At 32.2% G+C, this 24,989-nt stretch overlaps 1 protein-coding gene across 1 annotated transcript in view; it reads right to left on the bottom strand.

Annotated features, from left to right (window-relative positions):
* Nucleotides 1-759: 759 nt before the first annotated feature.
* Nucleotides 760-24,989, bottom strand: part of LOC106459782 (potassium channel subfamily T member 1-like) — a 73,269-nt gene continuing 49,039 nt past the window's right edge. Inside the window, exons 18-29 of the mRNA XM_022386625.1 lie at nucleotides 23,900-24,170; nucleotides 17,445-17,550; nucleotides 15,493-15,665; nucleotides 15,061-15,132; nucleotides 13,103-13,237; nucleotides 12,038-12,149; nucleotides 9,312-9,413; nucleotides 7,736-7,819; nucleotides 5,108-5,236; nucleotides 4,637-4,757; nucleotides 1,908-1,992; nucleotides 760-1,253 (exon numbers count right to left, since the gene is read on the bottom strand). Coding sequence (XP_022242333.1) covers nucleotides 977-1,253; nucleotides 1,908-1,992; nucleotides 4,637-4,757; nucleotides 5,108-5,236; nucleotides 7,736-7,819; nucleotides 9,312-9,413; nucleotides 12,038-12,149; nucleotides 13,103-13,237; nucleotides 15,061-15,132; nucleotides 15,493-15,665; nucleotides 17,445-17,550; nucleotides 23,900-24,170 — 1,667 coding nt within the window. The 3' untranslated portion in view covers nucleotides 760-976. The remainder of the gene's footprint in view (nucleotides 1,254-1,907; nucleotides 1,993-4,636; nucleotides 4,758-5,107; nucleotides 5,237-7,735; nucleotides 7,820-9,311; nucleotides 9,414-12,037; nucleotides 12,150-13,102; nucleotides 13,238-15,060; nucleotides 15,133-15,492; nucleotides 15,666-17,444; nucleotides 17,551-23,899; nucleotides 24,171-24,989) is intronic.

The following is a 24,989-nucleotide window of genomic DNA, read 5'->3' as shown; positions in this document are numbered from 1 at the left end:
AATCCATCCGTTCTATTGTATCTTCCTTCATATTCAACAAAACATTGTGGTTTTTGTGTCTTATTGTATTTTTGTCGTTATAAACATTTTCGCTGGTGCTTTTGTAAACAGTTTCTAGTTTATTTATACAATATGTTAAGCTAAAGTCAAACAACTTTGGCACTAATGTATTTTACTTGAGAATGTCACCTGGGGCTCAGTTATAAATCTAAGGCCTTATAACCTTAACACTTGAGTTTCAATAACTGCGGTGGGCACAGCAAAGATAGCCAGCCCATTGAGTAGCTTTGTGCTTAAGAACAACACAAAAATATATGAGAATGGTGCAATACCTAAACAGCTTAATCCAAAAACAACAACAACAAAAAAAAACACGCAAAAATCTATAATTTTCTACACAATAAAATATCTGATAAATATGCAAGAATAATTTTCTTCATGTGATAGCCATTTTTTGAAACACTATAAGCCATTATATGTATTTATATAATTTATTTTTTCTCTTCGCAAAATTACTGCGCTCTTGAGACCAGTCTAATATAAAGTTAATAAAGTCGATACACTGTTATTAAGTTATAAGTGTGTTTATACAGAAATAGTGCTAAGAAATAAGCCAACATTTAAGCTTCTCCAAATATACAAGTTTTGAAAAAGCAAGAAAATTAAATTAATTAGCTTTTCAAGTGAACGTTTTTAATGCGTGGACGTAGAATGACTTAAGATATACGTTAGAAGCAGTGTATAGTTATGTTTCCCAGTCTTATGTCACAACCGGTACAATGTTTGTTAACTCGATAGGAGGCGAGTATGAAAATATCAGCTTATTCCAATTTCTTTCCTTACACCTTGAAACGGTGAGCCAGGTGAAAAAAGCTTACAAGTAAAAGACAGTTTCAGAGATTACACCATAAGACTGGAAACTTCCTGACAAAGGAAATTTCCCCAGTTCAATATTTAATCAAATTAAGAGTACATTCTAAACCACAGTTCCATTTACAGTCTCGACGGGTGGTGGTGTAATTTCAACACCAATGGTTCCATGTACTGGAACTCTGATTTTTTCACCATCCATACGTTCACCAATATCTTTTTCACGACTGTATTGTCCAGCAGAAGTAGCCTCTTCCAGTATTATTTCTGAATTAACTTCATGATGTAGATCGTTCTGATGATGTTTCTCTTTCTTCACTCGGATCGAGCCACGAGTAAGAAATATCTTCTTCGTTGAAATTGGACTAGGTCTTATTAAGTAGCTGCGAAAAATATTAAGACAGATTATATTGCTTTTCACATAAAATGCCAAAATATAAAATACTTTCTATTAAGTTCCAAGGAAGTTAATTCAGTTATGAAAATAGCACAGTATCATATGTTCTGATATGAAATATAATTTAAAAAGTCTGAGCATTTTTTTACTAAATATACTACACCCATCTTAAAATCTTCTGCGTGAGAGCAATTTTTACTAAATATACTATACCCATCTTAAAATGTTCAGCGTCGGAGTAGTTTTACTTCATATACTATACCCATACTAAAATGTTCTGCGTCAGAGGTGTTTTTACTAAATACACTATACTCATCTTAAAATGTTCTGCGTCGAAGCAGTTTTTACTTAATATACTATAACCATCTTAAAATGTTCTTCATTAGGACAGTTTTTACTAAATATACTATATTCATCTTATAATATTCTGCGTCAGAGCAGTGTTTATTAAATATCCTATACCCATCTTAAAATGTTGTACGTGAAACCAGATTTTATAGAATATACTATATTCATCTTAAAATGTTCTGCTCTGTGTAAGTGAAACTACAAATACAACAAGTTGAACAATAGTAAATTTTAAATTTGGTTTATATTTATAGTTTTCAATTGTTTATTTTGTGCTGTAAACCTGACTTACATGATATCTCCTTCTTGAAGCTGCAGGTCACAGCTGGGATTTATCACAACATAGGAAAGACTGTCTCTCTTTTCTGACACATTATCTGGGAATAGAAACATTTAACTTATCAACTCATGTAACGGTATCATATAGTTTTAGGTTATATAGTAGTTGACTATAAGACTGTAAAATCGTTAACTATCAGATTATGAGTTATTATGTTTTTAAGGTATGAGGATAAAAATAATGAAAACAGACAAAGTTATTAAACTATATTTCAACCTACTGTAGAACAATAAGTTATGAAGGTGTGGTATCATAATTTCTAGTTATTAAAGTATAATCTAATACTTAGGATAGTCATGAATTTCGTGAATTATCAGGTTATGAAATTACAAGTAACGATGGTTACCAAACAAATATTGTGACGAGATAAAACCATCGACTATTTAGTTATGAATCTACAGATTATGTGGTTACAAATGCACAATGAAATCATGAGTTGTTTATTTATTTAGCAAATTTCAGGTTAAGTCACGAAAGTACGAGTTATGATATCAAAACAACATACATTTACAACGAAAGAAGCTTTTAGTTATATTTATTGAAACTAAAGATTATGAGACTATGAACTAATGGACAGCGTTAAGCTAAGAGACAGCAGGTTGTCAGGTTATAACCTTCAAGTTATTTTCGTGAAACAATGTTTAGTCACTTTACGACACCTTAAAACTGTAGATTTTTGAAACAAAAATTTAATTTATTCAATTAATATAGTTTTAGCGGAACTGTTGAAGACACTGGTTTGAAATTAAAATAGAATATCTTCAACGGTTAATCTAAACATTAATATAATGCTACATTTCATATAACCTAACGGTATGATTATAATCAGATCTTTAATTTGAATTTCGTACCCCACCCAGTGGGACAGCGGTAAGTCTACGGACTTACAACGCTAAAATCTGGGGTTCGGTACCCCTGCGGTGGACACAGCAGATAGCCCAATGTGGCTTTGTTCTCAAAAAATAAACTTAAATTTCCATATAGTTATGTATAATTATGAGCAAAAAAAAATGAAAAAGTAAAGGTTTTCTTTAAGAAATAATATAAGATATAATAAAGTTTGTCGTAAAAAAAAGATATGTTCAAGGAATATCTAAAGAATAGTTGAACAGAAGCTCCTTCATTTAGTATCTCTTATAGCTTTTCCGATTATCTTACACTATAATCGAGTCCTAGAAATTCTCTTCTTCGGACATTTTTTATATATTTTTGCATTTTTTTTTCATGGTTTTGCAATTTAAATAATACTTTTTCTGTTAATATTTCACGTTCTTATTTTCAACTGGAATAATTTGTTACCCATTGAATATATTCGTTTCGTCTTTATTTCGTATTAAATAAAGTAAAAAACAAAAAAAATTATTAATCAGATTAAGAAAATTTTACAAACGTGCTTATCGACTAATATACATCCACGCTTCAAGGAAAGAAATGTCCAACAGTTTTAAAATGCACTAGACCATTGAATATGTTGGGCATGCTTTACAGATTACTCAACTACTGGAATATCCAATTACGTCACTTTACGACTCCTCTAAAAGAGTACTTAGGTGTTATAAATTATTTGTAGGATAAGGCATGATTGAGAATTACATAAAGGAAACCGTTAGGGATCTTTAATTTTCCACAATAAAACTGCTACAATGATTCATAATTCACCATTCACAGTTTTATGTGAACCTCCAGTCTATCATCAATCTAATTAGTTTGATTATGAATCAAATGTTTCCTCTAGATCCATGCTAGACACGAACGTTTTTAACAACAATCAGTCTCCAAAATGTTCATTATACACGCTCTCCTGGTTGAAATTACAGCTCGTAATTCATACGCAAATCATTATACACCCTATTGACTGAAATGGTAAAATTTAGCTTTTTGATAATAACATTTTTTGATGACCGGAATATAAATGTATTGAGTTTAAATTGGTTCTTTAGGTTTTAAAGAATTACAGCGAAGAAAACATCATTCTCAACTATAATAATTAATTACGCTATATAATTTCGTTATTCCGGTTTGATTTAGCATAAAATTTCCCAATATGCAATCTGAATTTTGGCCGTAGCAGGGATTAAACCACGCATTTTACTGTTAAATATAGTAAAGACAAATTAAATTTAAAAAAATAAATGGTGGTTACTTACTTGAAACAGCGAATTGGACAAACAAAATAGTGAAAACGCTATAAAAACACATTTTAAGCGTTTGAGCGAAAGTCTGTTCCTCAAGAACAGTTTCTCTTATCCTACAAATAATAAAATATATATCAATTGATATTGAAGTGTTGTAGAAAACTTACGTTATATGCACATAAATACGACAAACCCTGGTAGAAATACAACTTAAAACATTTTCTTCCTGGACATTTAGCCAACGAATAGACAGTAAAATGTATTTCGGCCGCGCGTATGATTGTGATCTTTACCTTTAGTAGTCCACCGATGGGACAGCGGTAAGTTTACGTATTTACAACCCTAAAATCCGGGGTTCAATTTTCCGCAGTGGACACAGTAAATAGTCTAACGTGACTTTACTCTAAAACAAACACATTTTACCTGTAATAAAATACACATTCCAATAAGGAAAGGTGTTTTAAGTCATTAAATATATATATAATGAAGAAGAGTGTCAGTGAAAAACAAAAATGGAAACTCATTATGAAATAGTTTATTACAAACCGTAGTCTTCTATTGGTAGGCCCAGGTTGAACATGCGTGTTCTCACCATGTTACAGATCTCTTGTCTCTCCACGTCAGCAGCCAAGGCAGCCCTCTCACTATCTAACAACTCCAGCGACAACTAATCAATGATAAAATTGTGTGACATAAAACACCAACAAATATAATTACCTAACTAAATTCATCATTTCAATTTTATATATATATAATTCCTTCACATCGATCCACTACTATTTAAATATGCTTTTAAAAAACAGCAAGTTATTTGTTTTCTGAGGAATATTAAATTTAAAAAATATATACCAAAGTAAGACATGTTTTTTTTTATTTTTTGTATGTTCGTTCATTTCAGCAATGGTCCTAATTCTGTAGCAGTTTTAAGTTTGAAATAACTTGGAAATGCTGCAAACATTAATAGACAAGAAATATATAACTAATCTATTTATCTATCTATTTTATTTTCTGTCTTACAGAAGAGGCGTCCGATAATGAACTCTGGGTTCGACATATTCCTATGGGCACCTCACATGTTGTAGAACAAAGCTTCTGATAGAGACGTCCGTACGTTCTGATCCAAAGATCTTCCTCTGTTATTCTCATCTTGTTTTCGAGAGTAAAAACAAAATGTGTGTTTTGATTCTTTTACTTACACATTCTATTATCAAAACACGTGATATTTTTTACTGCTATCTATTTAAAAACCTAAACAAAACATATATTTATGTGTGATGATCTATCTTTCCGACACTGTCCTCATCTTTCATTGCTTAAATATACGGATATCAACAAACTTTTTTTTTTACAAAACTTTATCATTATACGAATGCCGCTGGGCCGTTTAGTGTTATCCTCGGACACCAGAATCAATGCATGAAGTTATATTATATCACTACGGGCGGTGATACATCGAAATATAGATTAAGGGTACGTAGCTGCCAACATATTATATTATGGGTGTGATCTTGTTGAAGAGGTGTGACTTATCTTTCACTGAGTTATATCATTGAACGGGCCCGGCATGGCCAGGTGGTTAGGGCGCTCGACTCACAATCTGAGGGTCGCGGGTTCGAATCCCCGTCAAACCAAATATGCTCGCCCTTTCGGCTGTGGGGACGTTATAATGTGACGGTCAATCCCACTATTCGTTGGTCAAAGAGTAGCCCAAGAGTTGGTGGTGGGTGGTGATGACTAGCTGCCTTTCCTCTAGTCTTACACTGCTAAATTGGGGACGGCTAGCGCAGATAGCCGTCGTGTAGCTACGCGCGAAATTCAAAAACAAACAAACAATATCATTGAACGTTCAAGTTTCCAGACCCTTTCGCATAGTACATGGGTATTTTGTGATATAAAAAAATATCTCTTTACTTTGTGGAGCAGTTTTATAAGTTTACTATAACGTTGTTCGCATTATATAAGTAACCGAGACCACACTATTAATATAAATATGCCCGATGATGTTTTGCTTGATGAACAAATACTAATTACAAATGTATAAGTTTAACATGACAGCAAATGTACAACGTTTCGACAAGGTTTTGTCATCATCAGGCCGTCTCCAGCCATTATTAGTCTCAAAGTGTGTTCATCGAATTTTAATTACAAATGTATTCTGATATTGATACCTGTCATTGTAAAAGTTGTTTGTTTATTTACGGTAAAGCTCCTAAAACTATCAACCGCCTTAATTTTGAACTGCCGACCAGAAGGAAAACAACATCAACAACAAAAAAAAAACGGCCTGTAGCACCTACCGCCAACTTTTTGATTACTCTTTAACAACGAATAGTGGGACTGGTTATCATATAATAACGCCTCTATAGATGAAAGAGCAAGTAGTTCGGTGTAGAGTTTTGATGCCGCTGCCCGCAGATTGCAAGTCGAGCATCCTAACCGCCGGGACTTGCCAAGCCGTGTACAAATTGAAAATTTCTAATAACGAATCCTGCTACCTATCACGTTATAACAAGTGAAATTTTTTATTGAATAAATAGCAATATTATGAGTACTCACGTGACAAATTATTTCTCTCTCTCTCTCCAAATAACAACAATCACCATGTTCATTAACAGACATTTCTTATATTTACTCAAACTAATTTCTAAACTATAAGCCTGTTTAAAATTAACGTAATATAATAAGTCATAGGCTTCTCAAAAATTAATAATATCAATAATCGTTCTTAAGTCAATGTTTTTCGAAATGTGCAATATCGAATGATAGTTAATGCAAATAAAGTCTATTAAAGCTCTATTCTAGGAGAAAAGCTTGGTTTCTCTTACAATTTCACCTGGTGATCGTCAAGAGAAATTCATCAAAATATCGCTGGTGACTAAAGCTTAGGGCCTGCTATGGCCTGGTGGTTAGGGCGCTCGCCACACAATCTGCGGGTCGCGGATTCGAACTTCCATCACCGAACATTCTAGCCCTTTCAGCCATGGGTGAGGGGGTATAATTGGACAATCAATCCCACTATTCGTTGGTAAAAGTGTATCACAATAGTTGGAGGGGTGTGGTGCTGACTAGCTGTCGTTCCTCTAGTCTATCACTGCTAAATTAGGGACCGCTAGCGCAGGTAGCCCTCAAGTAGCCTTATGTGAAATTCAAAACATACCAAACCAAACGAAAGCCTACCTCTAGTGGCTCAGCAGTAAGTATGAAGTTATAACGCTAAAAACCGAGTATCGATGCCGGTGATGAGCAGAACAAAGAAAACTCTTTGTGCAGTTTTGCGCTTATCAACAACAAACAAGACAAAAACTTAACATATTACACTTTGTCAGTTTTATTTAATCTGAATCAGAATTATTATGTAAGATTTCTAAGATAATAAGCGATTAAGAAAGACTTACAGAAATATGTGTTAATGAACCATTAAAAAAAAAACATAATTAAAGCTGAAAACACACACACACACATATATATATATATATATCGATTAAAAAGTTTTCCTGCGAAAAATATAAGGTCGTGTAAAAAGAAAGGACGGTGTACCCCATCTTTTAATTCTCTATCTTGAATTCTTGTTAACCAATTATTATAACAAATATTAACACATTATGAATAAGGTAAACGGACGGGTCTATATAGAAAGATACCTACCGAAGAAAGGAAACCAGAACCTGGAGCTTGGTCGATTCCTAGGAGGAGTCTGATAAAGGTAATCATATAATCCTTTACGAAAGCCTAAAGTAGAAAGTAAAAATAATTACTTTAAATCTATTCGTGGTTACACAATATGTATAAATGAAAAGAGTTACGTTCTGAAGTTAAAAAATAATTAATAATTCTTAAAATAGAAGTTGATAGACTGTGTTACTTTGTCAACTTACTCTCGTTAGGTAATGTCAGTACTTGCATTAATATTGTTAAGCACATAAGATAGTCGTGGATGATATACCATTTGTGCTAATTACATCGAAAACTATAAAATATATTTTTATACTAAAGGTTAAACATTTTAACCGAATTTGGCAGACACTTTACTGCACTTTACCTACACGATAACATACTGTGTTTATTGAAAGTGTGGCAACATGCTATATTTTTAACTCAAATTACCGTCTCGTGTTTGTACTTTTCCCTACCGACGGGATTGACATATTGCATCCTATTCTGTTGTTTTGTCTGCTACAACAATGCAAAGAATTGATCAAAATAATTGAAAGAAAACACACATTTTCTATGTAAAACAAATAGGAAATCCCTGAAATAATTATTGGGACTAACTGCTATATTGACTGAATTCTTCAATTTAATTTCTGTTCGACTTATCTGTTATTAAGGGCCTTGTAACCAACAAAGTAACTCATTCACAATTAATTTGATTAATAAGTAGTTTATAAAATGTGTTTAAAAAGCCGATGGTCCTTATCCGTCATTTTCGATTTAGTTAATTATTCTAATAAGTTATAACCTCATACAGTTCGCTTGACTACAGATTCTGATAGCCTGAGCTCCCCAGTAGCACAGCAGTGTGTCTGCGGACTTACGACGCTAGAATCCGGGTTCCGATACCCGTGGTGGGCAGAGCACAGATAACCCATTGTGTAACTTTGTGCTTAATTACAAACAAACAAACAAACTGAGCTCCCCAGTAGCATAGCAGTATATTTGCGGACTTAAAACGCTAGAAACCGAGTTTCGATACCCGTGGTGGGCAGAGTACAGATAGTCCATAGTGTAGCTTTAACTTCAAACAAACAAACAAACCGATGGCCTGATAGGTATTCTTACCTTATTTATCAATTGTATTTAACCAAGTCCATTAAATGTGTTACGGAAATGGACGTTGTTCTAAATAATCAAAGTTAATGAAGTGTAATTAGTAGTCCTAAATTCGTTCAATAACTCTAGTACTAATGTCTGTGATCTTGCAATAGATAGTCCATATAAATCACAATAACACTGTTTCTATGTTTGGTAATATAGTCATCTTGCAACTAAAATGAGCATGTTTATGTACTAATAACATAGTAATTGTTTACAGTTATTGCTACTAAACACAGTAACTGTGTAATCAAACTATGCAATCTAGACTTTTAAAACTAGCTTGTTTTTAACCTCATGCAAAAACTATTTTACGAAATTCGATGTTTTATGGGTGCCTTTTGTTAGCAAATGAAAATCTACACTGTTGTAGTCTACTACATTCAACTGTACTGACGCTCAGTCTTACCTGATAGAGTAACGTATCCAGCATGCTAGCGCTGAACACTGTTCCAGCTGCAAACGGCAATCGGAACATGTAAGAAATATGTGTACCCCGTTCTTTTTCTCGCTAGAAAAATAGTTAAAATGGAGTTACACTCGACTAAGTATCTTTATGATATATAAAAGGCTCTAAACAATAAGGTTAGTAGTTTCTAGAACTTTTGTAAGATCTAAAAAAAAAAAGCAAAGTATCATTAATAAAATTAATTAATGTTGTTTGGTATTATTCTATAATTGACAAGTTAAACATACTATAGTTTTGTAGTTTCTGGCACTGTTATGAAATCTAGTAAAGCGAAATATCAGCAATACAATTAATTAACTTTGTTTGGTATTGTCCTATCATTGACAAGTTAAACATACTATAGCTATATGATTATCATTAACTTATAAGTTTCGATTTTAGTTCTAATCTATTTAATCAGAAGTCATTACTCAGTGACTGGAAGACCTTTTGTATTTCTTATGAATTTTGTCACGTTCATCTAAATTCTTGACAATTTTAGGTATTCAATCCCCTTTCCAGCATTTTGTAAATACCAAAATCCTGAAATCTCAAAACACTCGTCAAAGTTTATGAACTTTTTTTTAACGCTACTCTGACAATGGGTACACGACATGATAAAATTGGTTGAAGTATTTTTTTATTTGGCAATGGTGAAATCACCATATAATTACTTTTAAGATGTAGAATTATTGTGTATCATATAATAATCCTTTTAATTTTATAATCCACGGGAACCTTCCTAGTTTGAAAAAAAAATGAGACTGGATTTCGATGTTGCATCAACTTTCCAGCAAAGACGTAAGCAATCACTTGTTTTGATGTTATAGCATACGTTTTTTAGACCACTCGAAAACGAAAGTAAAACGGTACCTGAAGTAGGAAAACAAAACAAGCAGAGTAGTAGCATATAAATAACGCTAGAAATTTTCTTATAATTTTAAATTTTACATTTGAATTTAATCTTTTTACAAAACATATTTTAACTATTTTAAAATATTGTTCCCTTTCGCTGGCTATAAAAATTGTGAAGGACAACACAAATTTATAACTCCTGTAAAAAAAAAAAATTAAATCTTGTAAAAAACAAACAGTGACAAATTTAGTTTGAATATATAGCACATATTAATCATACAAATGATAAACTTGATTTTTAAATGTTATTAGTTTAATAATATTCTTTTATCCAGTACTATATAAAGTTGTTTATTTGCAACATCTTTAATTAATAAGCAGTATGACTGACTCCTCAATCTGTTTTATCGTACAGAAATGTGTTCTCGTGAATTATTACACATGTATATCGCATTTGATAAAAACAATGTTCCATGTTCTATGTCGTATTTGGTACTTTTTCTTCCATCGTCAACTGTGCTCAGTCTGATGTCCATGGTTACTTAATGTAGCCCGACATCACAATATTCATTGTACATGGATGTTGGCTTCTAAGACATCTCTTAATCATTAACGTAGCAGTGAGGGATTTGATAGGTACTTCGTCGAATGAGATTGCTGTATCATAATTTCTTCTTTCATCTTCCACATAAAATAACAGTTGCTTTCGAGATGTGGCTGGAAACTTGTAATCTCCAAACTAGTGAGTCTTCGTCAACTTCCCATTTTTGTTTATCTTCTTAGCCTTCACTTTGTGGCTAAGGGCGTTACTTTAAATTGGGTTCGTCTATAATTTCGGACTCGTTATTATTTAAATCGTCCAGCTGTGTGCGTTTTTCTGCTTCTATGGAGAACACTGAAGTCCCTTATTTGAATTGTTGCTTCGTTTGTCTGTCAGTGGTTCACAAATTTCGCTATACGAATAACCTCCTTGTAAAAGAATGTAACACGTCTCTTCAACAATAACAATCAAGTATATAGGCACTAAATATGTTTTCCGTGTGGCCACATCTCCATCTCTGACGATTTGTCTCTTTGTTAGCACATGCATAGTTTGTTTAACCCTCAGTAAAAGGAGACCAGAAATAAAGCAAATGAAGGAGATAATACAAAAATGTTTTATATATAACTCTCTTATTTGTGTGTTCTCCAGTGGCTAGAAACCGTGTTTTGATACCCCTGGCGGGCAGAGTACAGATAGCCCACTGTGAAGCTTTGTGTTTAATTACAAACAAACAAACAAACCTTATTTGTGTTTCTGTAAGACAAATAAACATTGCCCCACTTACAGTTCAATGTATTATAGTTATTATAATTTTCGGTTTTTTGGCTTATCAATTTATGACATTAAGAACTTATCATCAGTTTCTTAAAATGATGTCTTCACTAATACATAAATTAGTTCTTAAATATACATATACATATACGTTAAAGATTTCTTTTCTGTTTCATAAGTTAATAATTAATTCGACGAAATTCTTATTTGTAGTTATGCACAAAGTTACACAATGGGCTATCTGGTCTCTGCCCATCACAGGTATCGAAACCCGATTTCTAGCGTTGTAAGTCCGCAGAAATATCGCTGTGCCACTGGGGGGGGGCGACGTAATGACATAGCATTATTCACACACCTAAATTAATTTGAGTTACTGTATGATGAAGTAAAAGGAACTCAAAATCCAATAAATCTTAAATTATTTTACTTTTTGTCTATCGAGCTAGCTTACTTTTGATCAGGAAATTTTAATAATAACTAGATTCTTGATTCTAGCATGTTTTTATTCACTTCTTACCTTTTCCATTTTCGATAAGTGCAGAGCATATGTATCATGAGCTCGAAACTGCATAAATCTCATATTGCTGGACTGACTGAGCTCTGTGATTATGCGAACACTGGGAAAAAGTCTGCAAAAGTAATATGCAACCAAATTGTATCATAATCATTTGTTATAACACGACATAATATTAATGACATCCGAGGTCTGTGCAGCGAACAAGAACAAACAGGGTACTTATAAAAAGCTAATGTAACATAACGACTGAATATCTAATATTACAGGAATACCCCATTATATTACTTTAAAAATAGTGCCATACTAATTAGAGAACGGCTTTGGGTTTTCACTTTAATTCTAAAATACTAGCTAACAGCTAGTAAGTTCTAGTTAGTAGTCCGATATTTCATTATCTGCGAATGATGGTTATATCACGGATTCATTAAACGAAATAACTTATGTAATTACGATTCCAATAGCCTTTTAAATAGTCGTCCAGTTTTATAACTTACATTTCCGAAGGGAATAACTTACGTGATATAGTGTGTTGGAAAGAAATACGCATGCACTCCAGATAAATACAATATTCAAACTTTTATTTCTGAGTATCCAAACAGATCAGCATGAATAAAATTTTGAAACTTCAAACAGTTGTATAAAAATAATAACACAAGAAACAAAAAAATACAATATAATAATGAACATATTACTATATCTGCTTAAGATTTCTGTTTAATTGATAAGACATTGATTTCAATACATCTAAAAATGTTTTACCTGGTTCTTTTAATCAAATCACTCTGACAGATAGGTGTCAAAAAATCCCAAAATGTTCAGTCTGGGACTTTTAACCATACCATTTGACAGATAGGTGTCAATAAATCTCAAAATGTTCGGTCTGTGACTTTTAACCATACCATTTGACAGACAGGTGTCAATAAATCTTAACATGTTCGGTTTGTGACTTTTAACCAAGCCATTTTACAGATAGTTTTCAATAAGTATTATAAAAGATAAAACTGCGACAAGTGTAAAGTATTTATTTTTCTGGAAAAAAAAAAACTTAATAAATTGAGAACTAACTTGAACATAGTCTGAACTGCAACTATTGTGTTACAGTCTGCCAAGTGGTCTTCTTCCGCAGAGTTACTGCTCTCCTTGTTCACCACCACCACACTGTCCGCCAAGTTTATCCCTGCCCTCAGTAAATCGTCCAAGCTATAAGAAATACGTCAGACAGAATACTCTTTTATCAACTGTAGTTTATCTCTAAAAAATCACTCGACAACGATATCTATTTATAAATTTAATGTTCCTCTTCACAGTTATAGTTAGAAAGCAAGATTTCAAATATGTTGAAATTATTGAAAACAAATTTAAAATTATTAATTTTTGTTGTGAGTAGGTTTTAGTTCTTGTCAAGTTAAGCAGCTAAACTAAAAAAACTGACATGTTGTGGTGGTTTATTCCCAAATAAAACTGACATGTTGTAGTGGTTTATTCCCAATTAAAACTGACATGTTGTGGTGGTTTATTCCCAATTGCAACACTAGAGAAAGTTTATATTAAGTTATATTACAAATTTAAGCTTGATTATTTTTATAATTTTATATTTCTATGATATTCATAATATTAAACAAATTACTTGGCTTTTAGATCAGGTTAGTATTTATAACCTAGCTGTAGTAGGTGACACGGGTGTTTGTCTGGTATTTGTTTTTCTTAGTTCCTTAAAACAACTGATACTTATTTTCCAAAACTTTGAAACTGAATATCAAATCTTCCAAGAGACAAGGGATCTTCCACACAACCGACATTTGGGAATAAACCACTACAACATGTCAGTTGTATTTTTTAGCTTTAGTTATAAGCGCAAAGTTAGCCATTCCTAATTTTAAACTGATAGCCTAGAGAGAAAGCAGCTTGTCGTCATCACCCATCATCAATTCATGGGCTACGTAATCAGTTAATAAATTCGATCTTTTTATAACAAACCCACGACCCCAAAGCGCCATGTTGCAGAAAATGGATGCGAACCGTGGACCCTCTGGTTCACAGGCCCGCATGCTAACTAGTATGCCCATCCTAACTAATTAGGTAACACTTGCTACCATAAAGATATCATTATTTCCAGCTTCGGGATTAAAGACTGTAAATCATGGCGTTTTGCTACCGTTATAAGTCAGGTAGTCTCATGCTGATTTGCTGAAACCTATACAACATTACTGGGACAGCCAGAACAACAGTTTTGTAGCATAGTAAGAGTGATTTATTTCAGTCTACTGTCTACAAATAATAGATGTATCTATGCATCTTTGTATCTACTACTGAAACAAAACAAATTAATGTCTTCAAACTGTATATCCTAAGAATGATCTTAAAATACTTGGTAAATATGATGAATTTGGCTAAATAATTCAGAATTATGAATTAATAGCCGGCATAATTATACTAAAAGGTTGGTTACTTATATCAATGTTATGTTTAATATCATTTCTAGATTCAAAATGAAATATGTGCGAGAATTATGACATCTAGTATGTCAAGGGAAGCAAAAGAATCGAACATTAGTGCTTATAAAAAAAAGGGAGAAATTCAATTGGTTCACCAGGGGAGACAGTTTGTTTGTTTGTAATTAAGCACAAAGGTACACAATGGGCTATATGTGCTCTGCCCACCACGGGTATCGAAACCCGGATTCTAACGTTGTAAGTCCGCAGACAGACCGCTGTGCTACTGAGGGGGGGGGGGGGTCCAGGGGAGACAAAGCGTAGTAATTACTAACCGATACAATACTGCATCCAGTAAACTGATCAAAAATGTAATAACGTTATCACAAAAGTTAGAGGGATGCAAGTGGCAAATGCTAGTATTTAACAATCAGAAGCATCCACAAGAGAGAGAGGTATCAATATTTACGAATCCATGGAGCTTTTCATTCAGTAAGGAAAGAGGAACAAGAAAATATCTGTAGCTTGAATTGATTAAATATTCCATACAGTAGACCAATAAAAACAATAATTAATATTGTCACTACTTACTAATCTATAGAACCTTGCATCCAATAGATCAAGGGGAACAGCGAAATAGCATCCAGAAAAGCTTGGTGTGGTCTGAAAGAAGGATTATAACAGTGAAAACTATAATAGCATACTACATTTCCACTTTCTATCAAAATAGATGCTAAAGATTAGAAAAAGACATAGAGTATATATCTAATAATGCAAAGCCATATTCGACAATATCATTAAATATACAACGTGCAAGGAAGAACTAGGCTGCTGTTAATTATGGATGAAATATCATATAAAATATACGTAGATAAAGAAACTGATAGGTAGTCGCACGGACTGATAAATAGATAAAGGTCATGTCTGTTTACAATATCGCTTAAGATCATAAAAAGTCATCTCGCCGGAGATATAGATCCAACGTGTCCTAGATCACTTTTCCAAGTCTAGAATGCTGATTACCTTCTCTCAAGCAAGAGGATGATGGGACGCAGTGTCTGAGGGCTGTGGAAATGTGCTCTCAAGGGAACGATAAAGTTATAAATGCCATTGCTAGCGTAATCAGCGGCGATGATGATGCATCGGTTGAGCCAGTTGTAGTCCTTGGCATTTCGGAAAGAACAGTGTTCACAGATCTGATAGAAAACATCAAGAAACAAATGGAGAAAATAATTGTAAAAACTCTTCATTTACATCTTTAGTTTAGATATTTTACAGTGACGTTTATAATTTTATCACTTCGATGCGGGTAATTAAACGAAAATTAGTTTGCGTTAGTTACTAAACTTAAAATATTCCGTATAGATTTTAACATGCTTGCACGTAGTATCTAATTGTAAGATTACAGATTTAGGTGTTAAGAAAAGTTTTGGACTATATATATTTACATAGAAAAAAACAACAACATATTTATAAAAGTTGTTGTTGTTTGTTATAAAGTAGAAAGCTACACAAAGGGCTATCTGTGCTCTGCCCACTGGCGGTGTCGAAACCCGGTTTCTAGCAGCATAAGTCCGCTGACATAGCCCTGTTCCACTGAGGTGCATTTATAAAAGTAATCAGTTTTAAAGTTACGGTTTAAACACCCATAAGTTGGCGAAACATTTGAAACCGATAGGCCTAAGATCTGTAATAAAATCACGTTAAATGGAGTATTTTTTTAAATGATACAAACTAACAGACCATCCGAAGCTGGCAGCAAAATGCTGTCAAGAAAGGATCTTCCAATGTTAATTAATATAAATGACGTCAACCAACTTTAAATACTAAAAGGCTGAATATTTAAAAAAATCATTTCATCTGTTAAAATGTGCATCTACATGTATATTAACTTTTATATTTATTTTTTAAATGTTTTAACCACTACCTCGTACTTGAATAAGAAGCCTTATTTTAAGTTAAACATTACAGGTCTTAGTATATTGATTTATATGATTTTTTAACACACATTTCTTCATCGTTACTTTACATTATTGATATATGGCATACAAAAGTAGTGGTTCGAATTCATAGTCATAATGTTTATCATAGAATATATTTTTTCCTTAACTGATAATCATACACGAAAAGTGCTACTGCCAATACATTATATATTTATTAAATATTACAATATATTACATATTTATAAGTCTTAATAAAACAGCTTTATGTACTGCACATCAGTATACAAACGAAACAACAATAGTTTGGTAATAAAATATACAAATATATCAGGAATTAGATAATTTAGATACCTAAACATCGAACAACTGACAGCTACTGCCAATTTTGAGAGAACAGCAAAAAATTGCAATATAAATTCATTAAAATCCGTAATAAATAATCTACAAAATGTACTGGAGGGCATAAAATTTATCAAATCACACATAATGCTCTGAAAGTGATAAGATAATATTCTAAAATTGTGTTAAGGAATACTATATGTACTCTTAACGTTTATTTTTTGTACATTTCGATAAAAAAATAAAAATAACAATTGAAATATATTATACACATTATTTCAATAACATTCATATTCTATAAAAAAAAAGTACTTCTAACTGAGAATTAAGGTGTTTGCCACAATGCTAAGTACAGCGGGCTGAGTACGTTATGTTAAAAACGTTTTTGGAGCTCCACCATATCGTTACCGTTCCTATCGTTTCCTGTCACACTATCTGACGACCGTGAAGGTAGACAATAGTCCTGCAGCGTGATTTCCAAAGCAAAAGGCTCCAACGTCATAATATCTAATCCACATTACTCCTTCCTGCAAGTTTTCTGTAATCCATCTAATGTACAAGGATGTTGATTTACGATGTCCGATTCAACAGTCCAAGCGTAAGATTTTCATATTTTGGAATTTATAAGGGTTAAGAGAAGTTAGTCGAAAAAAAGTTCAATAAGATTAGATTGTTTTTTTTTTCACACCATACCTGGGCCAGTTGGAGGCAGCAGGCCGGTTTTTTCTCCTTCAGAAGGTAACATAAAGTTGGACTTACTCCGATGTAAGGAGAGATAGGAGGAAATCCCTTGATAATTCTGCAATCAAATACGTTAAGGATGTGTAATACAAAATTAAATATCTGTATGTAGCTAATAAAATTAGTTTTATTAAAATTTTATTTTCCGTTTCCAGTTCTACAGATTTAGTTAGTTTTAAGTCCATGTACTAAATTAGCAATGCAGAATAACCATTATAATTAAATAATAAACATAAAAATAAAATTGAAAATAATAAAAAACAGAAATAAAAGTAGATATATTAAGTGTTATAATCAGCACTGTAACTATAACAAAATACATAAATAACGTTATTACATTATTTTTAAGCCTTTTCTTTCCTGAAATTATCCACCTCGCCGTATTTGTTTAACGGAAGTAAGCTTAAAACTTGGATTTTATCGTGCATAAATATAAGAGATAGGGTCACAGTACCGATTTGATCTACAGAAAGTTAATTGATTATCTTGTAATGTATATATATATATATATATACTAAATTGGCAAGAAATTAAGGCCTTGATTGATTTGTCTCCTTAGCTAACTCATCAAATGCCTCTTTCAAAACTATTTTATTGAACTTTTTTATATCTTTGTAGTCGCTACTGCTCCTCATTTTTGGGCAAACAAGGATGGGTATATTCCATCAAGTTTAGAATAAACTGCAGCAACTTGCGTCACTGGCGTTAACCTTGGCAGTGTAGCGTCATTGTGCTGGCTGTAAAAACTAAAATAAATGGGCAAAACTATAAGCAATACTTGTACAGTGCATTCTACTAAGTAAGTATAAAAAAATAATGACAAAGAAATATGATAATGTGTATGTGAAATGAGCAAGTCCTTGAAGATGGCATTGCAATAGGAGTATGATTACAGGTAACTATGAAAGAGAAAGGATTGAGGAGGTGCCGGGTGAACCATAATGAGGTAATTTAGTTTTGCCAGTTAATTTACTGAGTGTTTTTATTCGTGTTATTATGAATAAGTCCCAGCTCGCATATAGTAATCGGTTTTGATAAAAATAAAATGTCACTCTTACACTGTCAACGTGATATCCTTTCTTATGCTTGTGTACAATATAAACAACAAATTAACTCTAGCTAATGATGACGTCAACAGTTGCTTAGTGATCAGCACATGATTATTATATCAGCAAAACTAAAGACGTGTATGAGTATAAGGCTTGGCATTACCTTGCTCTCTCTTACAACTGAAGTGGATTAAAAGACTTGACAACCACACAAATGATCACTTTTATTAGTATATAACAGTATTTATCTACAGTGCCAAGTCATAATACATCCACTGGCTCCAATAGGCTTTTTTTCACAACTATATTACCTATAGTCTGATACATTTGTTCGATTGTAGAATTTGTGAAGAGCATGGTTGTCAAAGGAGACAATATAAAACTGGTGTTTGACTTAATCAAACAAAAGTTTGTGATCCAGCAGGTAATAATAAGTTATTTCAGGCATCTGCAGTTTCTCGTTCAATTGGTTTTTATGTTAGTAGCTATTTGCATCACGTCTAGATATGAGTGCATATTTTGCCGAATACGTGCCTTACGAGGTTTTAAGAATGTTTAGTTAAATACCATTTTGAGTTTTGCCATAGCTGTGTGCTTTTAATATATATATTTTTTATTCTATGCTATGCTACGAGAATGAAAAAACAATTACGTTACATTTGGAATCTCGTCTAGTAATAATTAACTTTATGATTAGTGTTTTGTTTGATGAAATATATTGATTGTTTGAAGTTAAACACAAAGCTACACATTGGCCTATCTGTGCTCTGCCCACCACAGTTATCAAAACCCGGTTTCTAGTGTCCGCAGACATACCGCTGTGCCACTGGAGGGCTGATGAAATATAACTCTAGATCACAGTGTTATATAAATACTTTATATAACGTTTAAAAGTGAAACACTATTGTAACATACAGATGACAAGTTCTAGTCACCTTTAACAGCTCACAAGAATTATTTATTTTCAAGATGAAAACAGTATTAAAATCTAGATATAGTCTTAAGTGAAAATTTTTTATCAAAGTATTGTAAATATTAATAGTCAACAATAATTATTTCACTTGTTCAATACTAAATAATGAAAACATTTATAGGACAGGTAACTGATTTAGTAAGGTGTTTTAATATTAAGATCATAAATATTGTAATTTTACATGGAGATATGTGTTCTGAGGTGATCACTAAAGACTTGTTCATGAACACACTCACACACACACATACATATACATATATATCCCTATTAGTAAAGAATTGGTTTCCTAATTTCCAAATAAAACGCTTTCTTCGCAACTTCAATTTCTACCTCTTACTTTTCTGTTTCGTCTATTATTTTGCTGCTGTGTGAAATGGTTTATTTTGTTTGTGGTCGAGCTTTGAAGTTGAATCTTTAACAGGAAAGGTTGTAATGGATTACAGTTTGCATGCAAATCAATCTGAAGTTCTATATTTGTCATGTTGCACACGTTATAATACTAGGTAATGCTGCATTTACGCTTACCACATATATACTAATCAAATTCAATTTTTTTTACCATTTTTTTGCTTTAGGTCAACTGACTTGGACCACTAAGGATAGTTTACATCTTCATTATACTCTAAAGTTCACATACAAACACTTAGTATATATCTATATGTAGTTTTAACACAGGAAATTGATCAAGGAAATGGCTAAGCTTCTTTCGCCCAAGATATCTATTGATCTGAGTCATTCTCCCTAGATAATGTGTGCTCGTTTTCGTAAAAAATATTTCTGTAAGATAGAACATATTATGTGAAAGAATACAGCGACCTTTTGACTGGCGAGTCAGGTACTACTGTGAGGATATCCTCATTTTTCGAAGGAATGTACCAACACTCACGTGAGTAGTTCTCGTGCTCTGAGAGAGAATAGCATTATTGTCTCGTATATATAATTATCTGCTTTCTGAGTCTGTGACAGTTATTCACAGAGAAGTTTACTTCTTCACTAAAAGCTCTCAAACCTCCAGTATAGATGCTATAAATATACTCATATTTGGTTCTTGATTGTATGTGGTGCTTACGAAATAACTTTGTTGTATATCCAGTCTTTTTCTTTGCTAAAGTTAAAAGGCAAAGAATTCAGGTTGATCTCACATATGATTTTCTGTCGAATCTTCATCTATTCAATGGATTCTAGTCGATAACTCAAATGAAAATCAGTGCATCTAAAAACAACACATTAAATCAACGAATATTAAGCAATTAGAACTACTGTCTACAAATGTCACAGAAGCAAAATGTTTAAGGAATGACCTTTAGAAAATTAAATAGTAAAGCCATAAATGTCGAAGTAATTTATCATTTCTAGAAAATACCCACTTTAACAGCTCCAAAAGGTATATTAAACAAAAATTAAATCTTAAGTATTAAAAATATAATCTACTAGCTGACTCGTGGACATTAAGAAAAGGTTTGTTGTGGAAACGTTTCTATATGAAAATCCCGCTATATTAGGACCGTTTGTTAAAAGAACAAGTAAAGAAAGAGAGAGAAAATACTGGTTAGTTGAGAAGGTCTGCAATTAATACACGATAATTAATGTTTGAGGTTTATTTCTTACAACTCGAAACGCTTCTCAAAGTAATTGTTCTCATTTAATATTTAACCAGAAAAGGACGAGGTTAAGTTTGTGTTGATGTAGAAATAAAACGTAAACCATAAAGCTGTGTATATGTTGAAACCAACAGTGCGTAACGCAGGAATTTACCTAAAGTATAAGAGGCTGTCTAGATAGATCAATTGTCTATAATATACGGATGCACCTAACGCACTAAATAATTATGTTTAATTAAACCAGTTGTGTCTGATATAAGAATATGTCGAAGCCATAAGACAGAATGGCTCAATAGAATAACTATGTCTAATCTAGAAATGCAATTAAAGCAGTAACGAAAGTCTGTGATGAGAGAATATACAAATCCCTATATAACAGCATGATGAATCAGGCTAACTGAGCACAATACAGGAAAGTATATCATAAAGACAAGTAACTATAGCTACAAAACACACTGTCTGGTTAGTCCTGCTCTTTCATAAATGAAGTATACCTTGCTTAAAGTTATAAAACAGGAGAGTTTTGTTAATCTAACTGTGGCTAATATGGTATCACACATTCCTTACAGCTTTTGCAGTGATATTTATTATCAAAGATTATATTCATTAAAAATATTTAAAAGTTAATTTTAAAACCTTTTTCAATTGTTACAAACTGATTTGAATTATTCAATAATTATAGCCATAAACAGTTGTTTTTAATGAAATTCCAAATTGTCTTTTGGAACCCAAAGAAAATATAGTTCAAAATATTGATTAGTGAGTTTTCTCAGATTGTCGTCATATTTCATGAAAGAATTGTCATTTTAATTTCAACTAAAGATTTATGATCTACGCAGAATTATCATATTTCTGGTAAAATTCCAACGATACAAAAGCTATTCATTCTAATATTCTAACTTTCCTAATGAAACATAAAGATTGTTCAAAACGACTTAAAGCAAGTAATTAATAGATTTTATATTTTTCAACTCGATTTTGTTTTGTCTTAAATATTTCAGAAATTAAAAATCAACACATATTCCCTTTTTATTAATATCATTGATCTACCTGTATAAACGGTTACTTAGGACTAGAAATAAATATAAAAGAAAAACTCAAACCGGCATACAAGTAATTGCTTAGGGCCTTCTAATAGATAGTTTCCAATAAAAGAGAGTTTTGAAACGTATAGATTCAAACACCAAGTTAATGTTGAAACCTTAAATACTATCTTATATTCACTGTACACTACTAAACAGACCATCTATCTAGAAAAGGCCAAATCAGGATTACGTTTGGGACTGGTTGTCTAATGATAGAAACCGCAATAATGCTGATATGTCGCCGAGATTTAGTACTTTCCAGGAAGATTATCTGTTCAGAACTTCCTACCATATACCAGCTTATGCCTACCAAACCTATCAAATAATAACTTCAACGTTTATTTAACCCAGTTTAATATTTTCTCACTATTTGTTTAAGTAGTTCAGCAAATGAATCCCGCAATACATACATACTATATATATATATATATATATTTTTTTTTTAAGGAGCTAGGCCTGCTTTTCTAACAACTGATGTATGGTGCTTCACCAGCGATGGTTGGACCTAGTAGCAAATAAAATAAAACGATTGAAATTTTATCTAAACTTTTCATATTCACAGACTTATATTGTCAGGTTGTAAGTCTGAAATTGGTAAAAAACTCAGGGACTTTTTGCTTGAAGGTAGATTCGTCGTTTTATAAATTCATGGAACGAGAATGTTCTCCTGAGGGACAATATTTCATTTGTTACTTCCTCACTTTCTTGTATAAGGAAACAACCTTCAGAAAAAAACATGTTATTATACTTTATGTGTATGTCAGCAAAACGTCGAAATGTCTTCGTTTTGACATATCAAGTCTATAAAGATATTAGAATTTGAAATTATTGTATTTCCAGTAAGGTGGTAATAAGCATAAGTTTCGTGGCCTACAAGCTAAGCATATAAGTAGAGCAACTTGAAATTATGTTAACACAGAATGTGTATTTATGTAAGAAAATTATCATAATTTTGGATACCTTGTACATAAGACATTGCCTTATATTCAATAGCTGTGTAAACTGTGTATAATTGATAAGCACCCCAAAATTTACCGTCATAAATATAGTGATTATGAAATGTTAATTCATTAAAGCCGGGAGATAATTAACAATAGACTTAAGAAATATATGTAACATTTGCATTCCAAATGTACAATATTTTCATAATTCGTGTAATGGACGTTAGTAATTTAAAAGTGTTCTTTTAAGAAATTAAGATAACAGGTTTTGCAGGCTATATTGCTTTTAGAATATAAAAGTTATGATTGTGTTACCAGTTATGTTATAAATTAATCTCATATTTTTTCGTTCAGTATTCAACTATGAAAGATTAGCTTAAGATTTTATGCATCTGAACACAGGAATATATATATATATATACTTTCAAACATGGAATTGAACAAAAGCATAATAAAATTCACTTTATATGTATTGATTTATAATATCAGAAATTGCTATGTATATATTTTTCTCATGTAATAAGATTACTATGTACCTACTGAAGCAGCGTCATTTATTGATTTGATATATTATAATTAACAAGATCCCCCCCCAAAAAAAGAATTTACGGTATAATAAGGATATTAGTTTACCATAGATTAAAGCAAGATAAAACGATTTCTGCTTGCTTGTGTAAAACTCATCGGATAAATTAATTAATTAAGGATAAAAATATATTAAACCCAAAAGGTTTTACAAAACTAATACACTAACGTACCCAAAACTTTCAGTAGGAGTAGTCCATGGAATTTCTAGATATTTTTCTCCTTCTTCGTTTAGTGTTTCAACATGAGCGTCACTATCGGGTGAAAAATCGCCATTTCCAAACATGGCGGGCACTGGAGCGATACTTGGACGTCTTCCTCGAGGGGGATAATAACCATCTGAGCCTGGTACACCATCCATCTTGGGAACCTCTAGGTGGCGCTTTTTACTTAAGCCAAATGTAATTTTTGACTTGAGCGGTGAAAGCCCAAAGTAGAAATTTTCTAGGAAAGTTAAAATCGTATAAACATTAAGATCCAAAGCAAACAAGAAAGGCATTAAAAACATAACATAACATTAATAACTCCCACTTTCAACTTGAAAAAACAAACGAATTCATAATCTACCTAGCAAGGTCAATTTTACCGATTACGTTACTCAACAAAATACCCTTTAATTCAAAAGAAAAACCACACAACGTATTTAAACAAACCCTCAAGTATTACGAAAACAAAAGTATTCGTTGCAATTATGGAAAATGATTCATTTATATCTGGTGATAAAACCGCTTCAGTCAGTTAAGTCTCATACACACAAGTTAAATATCAGCATGTAATTAAATGAACAGCAATGTGTATCAGAAGCGAAGAGTCTCTTTCATTTTGGTATCTGCACTGAACCACGATGAACGTAATGCATAATTAGGTCTGTTATCCGAATTTTCAAAACGTTTCTATTGTAATTGGAAATTATAAACGGCATATTTTTCTTATGTTTCTCACTAACCTTTAAATGTACATATTTATATCGAAATTTTCCTGTTAAGTTTCCATTTTATTCTTACTTTCAAAACTTCTTGTATGATGTCTGGACTACAAATTATGAAATTACTAACAATAATCCCCCATGTCTGGCGCGTGCGTCTAAACAGATACAAAAACAAACTTTATATACTTCCCCATAGAACATAAGTGTGTGAAAAAAGAATAATAATACATACTTTACTAGCGTTTCAAGTTAAAAGAAAATTGTTTGTTTTGTTTTTTAATTTCGCGCAAAGCTACACGAGGGATATCTGCGCTAGCCGTCCCTAATTTAGCAGT

Source organism: Limulus polyphemus, unplaced genomic scaffold, assembly GCF_000517525.1.
Source record: "Limulus polyphemus unplaced genomic scaffold, Limulus_polyphemus-2.1.2 Scaffold30, whole genome shotgun sequence".
Lineage (NCBI taxonomy): Eukaryota > Metazoa > Arthropoda > Merostomata > Xiphosura > Limulidae > Limulus > Limulus polyphemus.
Note: the sequence above shows the minus strand (reverse complement) of the source record. Positions and strands in the feature narration are given on the sequence as shown.